The sequence below is a fragment of the Rhopalosiphum maidis genome, chromosome 1 (genome assembly GCF_003676215.2).
Source record: "Rhopalosiphum maidis isolate BTI-1 chromosome 1, ASM367621v3, whole genome shotgun sequence".
Lineage (NCBI taxonomy): Eukaryota > Metazoa > Arthropoda > Insecta > Hemiptera > Aphididae > Rhopalosiphum > Rhopalosiphum maidis.
Window position 1 is genome coordinate 47,190,739 of NC_040877.1, and position 6,000 is coordinate 47,196,738.

General features: G+C 22.9%; 1 protein-coding gene across 1 annotated transcript; it reads right to left on the reverse strand.

The window, feature by feature from the left end:
* Positions 1–1,097: 1,097 nt before the first annotated feature.
* Positions 1,098–2,678, reverse strand: LOC113547755. Its single transcript, XM_026948238.1, has 5 exons — positions 2,604–2,678; positions 1,927–2,001; positions 1,652–1,743; positions 1,452–1,504; positions 1,098–1,219 (listed from the first exon to the last, which is right to left on the reverse strand). The coding sequence occupies exons 1-5, from the start codon at positions 2,676–2,678 to the stop codon at positions 1,098–1,100; spliced, it is 417 nt and encodes a 138-aa protein (XP_026804039.1).
* Between the last annotated feature and the right edge of the window lie 3,322 nt (positions 2,679–6,000).

The following is a 6,000-nucleotide window of genomic DNA, read 5'->3' on the forward strand; positions in this document are numbered from 1 at the left end:
TTATTTACATACGACTATACGAGTAGTTAAATAAATACTATAACTAAATGTAATAAACTATAAATATTTTTAAAATAAAATTGTTTTAATACCTACTTTCTAGTTTCTACTTAAATAAATTTACATTATTTAAATTATTTATTAATTAAACCGGGGAAAAAACAAGTTAGTTTTCTATAAAATCAATTTTGTAGTATTGATGTACCTAATTAAAAATGAAAAATCACAGAGAAATAAAAATTACATTTTTACCAAATTTTAATATTAGAATTTTTTATCTTAAATCATGATTTTTTTATATAAGCTAGATTAAACAAACATTTTTTTACTATTTTTTTTTCTTAAAATTATCTTAAATAAAAACTCCTCGAGAATTTGAGTATTCTATTCTTTACAATTTTGACAGGAAACGCTATGGGAATAAATATTTTTAACAAAAACACCATTAGAATGATTTTCTAATTCAATTAAAAAATGTTACAGTCTCCAATAAAAGATTGTTTTTCAATAATACTACAGCCCAAAGTCAAACATAAGAGCATTGTGAAATGGATAATTCGTTTTTATAAATTATATATTGGGAACTGGAAGACCTGATTATTTATATGTTTATGCATCATAAATTAAAAATCTGAATTCATAAACTCATTTAGAGTTCTATCCATAGTAAAATTATTACAAAAATGTATAAATGATCAGTAGGTATTATTCAAATCTACATTATGCATAAGTAAATAATTTCATTTAATATTAAAATACAAATTTATAAATACTGCTAATGTTTGTACTAAACATAATAATTAATCCGTACAATTTGTATTTATAATCATTTGTCAATATCAAAAATTCTGTTTAATAAATTGTAAGTAAGTATTACATGTTTGTTCAAAATGACGCAAGGTTAATTAACTATAGTATTAATATACATATATTTACTATCTTAATCTTTATATCTTAATTAATCTTATTATTTAAAACAATTTAATAGATGATTTAAAACAGAAATTACATTAAGCGATAAACCCAAACGTATCACACCGTGTATTAAAATTTAATTTATTTCATAGAAGATATTTTTCTTTCTGAACAAGACGATTCTATCTCGTATCCACGTCATATAAGCCCAATTGTAGTCTTATTTGTTTTTTCTGCGCCACAGTCATACAATGCAGCCAATAACAATATAACATCAGTATGTAGAGAAGCATGTACAGGATAGCTATACAAAATAATCACTATAGTTATAAAAGGATATTAGTGGTATAAAATAAGCTCAACAAAAAATAATAGAAATGAATAAACGATTTTTTTTTTTTATATGTTAATTAATTGCTAAATGTTGTATGATTTCAGGGTTAAGCCATTTAACAATATTATTCAATTTATTTATTTTTATTTAAAATAAAAAATAATCGTTATATTTTATAATGTATTTATAAATGTATACTTACAGAAAATATGCATTATACAATGGAAGAATTTGACACAACTCGAACTAACATAACTTCAACATAAAATGTTTTTAAAAGTATTATTTTATAATAGTTACACTAATATTAATTGGCATTATAATAATAGTAAACAAATTGACTTTAATATCGAACTAAAAAAAATGAATAATGATAAATTGATAATAAATATAGTTATATACTTAGTAGTGCCGAAAAAAATATAAAAACTATCAAACATATATCCAATTGCCGTTAAAATCAGTGCATAAGGCATAGCACGAATGGTGTTTCCCTAAAAAAATATAATATAATACTGTTTTAATCTATCGGTAAATTCATTCTAAAAATGTTAAACAATATTATTATTTACTCTCTATCTCTAGGGTTATAACTTATAACAAATATCTATTTCAATATAGCTAAATTGTACTTTCTTCTTTATGCATGATTTATTATGCGAAAGATTCAATCTTACCTTGAGTAAAGCTCCGACAACAATGAAGGTTGTAATGTAGTTAATTGAATTTATTAACTCGAAATACGTCAATACCTGGTGTAAAATTATCGACAATGTGTTTAATACCATTGCATGTATATGTTTTATTGTTTTAATTATTATACATGTAAAAAAAAAGAGCGAAGCGTTTTTTATGTTAAACGTTTTAGTAAGCATTTATTTAATTTAACGATCATTGTAAGTTATTATTCTACCACTAGCGAAGCTAATTAGTTAATAGTATATTATTATGTTAAATTTAACTAATTTAAGTTAAAAACGATTTCGTATCCACATGGATAAATGTTACACGCTTTAATGAGTTAAATATTAAAAAGTGTTAGAAAAATTTAAAAGGATATAATTAATGTCTTAATTAAATTTACACATAATAGTGTATAATTTTAGTTATTGTGGGTGGCAGGACTTATTTTGAAACATTTTAGAAGCTGCGTTATACTGCGCTATGCTGTCTTTTAACAGGTAACAGAAAAAAACGTAAATGACACTGTGGCAGCGTTAATATAATATACGAAATTGAATAACTCCCAATGGCCAAAGGCTACTGCTCTGAGTATCTTTAAATAATATTAAAATTAATATTAGTAAAATATATTAACTATAGAATTTATATACATATAAATATATATACTTACTAAACATATGGCTAAATTTATGAACATATATTTTTTTATGTTTGAGTTCAAGATTTCGAATTGAATCCGTAGCATCTTCGATATAAATTTATAGAGATATTAACAAATAATATTCAAAAAATATTTTTTATCGATTATTTGAGTAACTATAATAATATAATCGGTAAATGCAAAAATATTTTCTCTCGTTGGTTTATTATTTATATTTCAATTACCATAGTTACAAATTATAACATGATAGAAAGTTAATATTAATTACTAAGACTTTAAAGTTACCAAAGCTCTCATATCTTTCAAATCCATTATCAATATTGTCATGGATTACAATGATTACATATTACCTATATTATTATCCTTAATATATAAAGTTGAATAACTCGAAAACAACTCAATCGTTTGAGTTTCAATTTTAATATGTTAAGATAATATTGTTCATTATTTAAAACAGGGGTATTAATGTTAAGATTATCTAATATCTATGTAAGAAATATGGATATTTAAAATTACGTATCAAAAGATTTTAAGTTTTGAGGGCTGATAAAAATTTAATGTAATCAGTCTATTTACCATATATCTAGTATGCAGTAACAAATGCATTAGTGTACCATTGTTTTACATCTCTATCGTTATCTTTCGGTATTAAAACAAATTGCCTGTATCCGTAGTTTTAAACATAATATTTAAATAAATTGTTTTTAATTTAAAAAATATCATGTTCGTGTAGAGGTACTTTGGTACTTATTGACTATCGATAAATAAAAAATAACTTAAAGAAATATGAATGTTCTATTATTGTTAACAATATATTATGTTAGAATTGATTCGTCAAAGAAAACAAATTATCATTAAAAGGTAATAAATATTGTATTAAAATAACACATGATTAAAAACACCGGATTTCTATATAATATAGTTGAAAAAACCTTGTTTGTACTATAATTTTATCTCAAAATCACTACCAACAACTGAATAACATATAAAATTATGGCACATTAAATATTATTATCATACTAATAATGAATAAAGAATAGAAATAACATACATAATAATACATGATGTAGGTACTAACAAAACATTACATTTTTTTCTTAAAGCACATTACAATATATTATTTATAATGACAATAAACAATAACTGCTCGTGAACTTTTTTGATGTGTATAGTGAGTAACTATTTATAAAATAAATAAAAAGAAAAATGTGTAATAGGTATTTTCATCCCGACATAATATATGCACACATAGTTCTGTAAAAACTGATTAACAATCGACACACCCTAAAAGACAATAATTATTATTATAATATACAACAAAGCGTTTTAGGTCACAAATAACTCGATCTTTTAAACTCGTGGACATTTTCATTTCCAAAGAACTCATATCAACATTTTCTTTAAAATATTTCAAGCCAATTAAAAATAATCAAATGTTAATAATATAAAATAATAATAATAATTAGCTGTATAATAACAATGTAAACAAACGAATCTAATCAAAAATCTACTAAATGATTCAGTCTTAAACATACACTTATAATAATAACAATATGATCAATTATATATGTATAATAAAAAATTAAATAATAATAAATAAAAGCATGTCAGTAATTTGGTTTAGTTCAAATTAAATAATTGGCAAACTATAACCAAAATTACTCATTTTACTACATGATGTCATTTAGGAGTTAGAAGAAAATATTGTCAAAAAACAGTAGTATTTTGAAAAATTGTCCAACATTCATGTTAATGAAGTATTTGTTTAAAATAGATTTAAAAAAAGTTAGTAGTATTCCTAATGTTTATCAGTCAACTTTCACTATAAGAAAGTTTCTTCGCTTAACTTTGGTATTCACCAAAATTGGTGCTTAAAAATACAGGAGTGATAAAAATGTATTTTTGATCTACGATTACTTTTAATTAATTGTTTATAAGGATAACTTTTATATAAATAAATAACAATTTATGTGGTTTTAATCGTACAAATTGATTGCATATCGGTATATTAGTACAGCAGTGATATAATAACAATCTTTACGACTGACCAATGATCAATTCAAAAATAAAATGAATAACCAACAACGAATAGTATAGTTGAAAGAGTCAGTATCAAAGTAAAGCCGTTTTTATTGAAAAATTCTATTTAAACGATTTCGATCTAAAAAATTATCGAAAGCATTTTATTTTAAAAATGTAATGAAATTATATGTACATATATTATTCATAATATTAATAATGATAATAACAATAAAAACAAAACAAAAAATATTGACTTAGCAATGCTCCATTAATGATTGTAATAATGTAAGCACATTTTTAGAAAAAAATCTAATTACAGGCTTAAAATATTGTTTTTCGATACTGACTCCTTCAAATTCAACATATTATGTACGAGCAGGTCAATTTAATAACAATAAAACATTTCTATATGATGTAAAATCTACGCGTTTTTCTCATAATGTTTATACAATAATATCGATACAATAATTTCTCTATTTAAGTGCATTTTATATCGTACATCAGATAAAAAAGGGCTGTCGCAAAATATTTGATGCCAGTCGATCCGGCCACGTGAAGTGTATATTTTCAGCAATATACACAATATATAACTAATGTTTATAATTAAAACATGAAGACCGAATCTCATTTTTTGTAAGCGCCTAAATGACTGAAGTGGTGATTACAGCGAATAAATAAAAAAGTCAACAATATTAATTTTACCATAACGCTATTATCACAATAACTGCGCGCCTAAAACCTAAGGGGTTCTCTGGTAACTTTTATAATACTAATATTTTTTTACTAAAATTAACTACAATCAAACATATTCATTGAGCCTTGTTGATTATCCAAAGTACATATTATTTTTATTATAATGAAGCTTGAATTTTTCCTACACATTATTAAAATATTTTATTGATTACTAGATAATTAGTAATTAATAACATGATATTATGATGAAAAATAGATGATAGACCAACATATTGATAAAGTAAACTAACCCTGTCGTGTACTGTGATTTTATTATTGTTATCAATACTATTTAATTTATGCACTGGTCCGACTGGTTAGTATAAAACACAAATAATGCTTTTTGATAATTGAAAACACCAATCAAATAGAACAATAGAAATACAAATTTTATAACGATTTGTTAATATTTTTTATTTTAATTTTCATAACAAGTGCATTGAAATTATTTAAATTAAGTACAAAATTTTTTTATTATTTTAAATTTTATTTAAATAAAACAGTACGTTAAACATCGTTAATCATAATTTATTCATGGGACAAATTTTATTTTAAAACAAGTTAAACAAAACTTTTCATATTTATTCTATATTCTTAAAATGGGTATCTAAACAAATTATTATTATGATTGCTGAACCTCTTTGTTCTAAAC

Coding starts and splice junctions, on each gene's coding strand:
- LOC113547755 (XM_026948238.1), bottom strand. CDS start 2,678: ATGCTACGGATTCAATTCGAAATCTTGAACTCAAACATAAAAAAATAT. Junction 2,002..2,603: donor TAAATTTAGCCATATGTTTA/GTAAGTATATAT, acceptor ATTTTACACCAG/GTATTGACGTATTTCGAGTT. Junction 1,220..1,451: donor TTGTATAATGCATATTTTCT/GTAAGTATACAT, acceptor TATTTTGTATAG/CTATCCTGTACATGCTTCTC.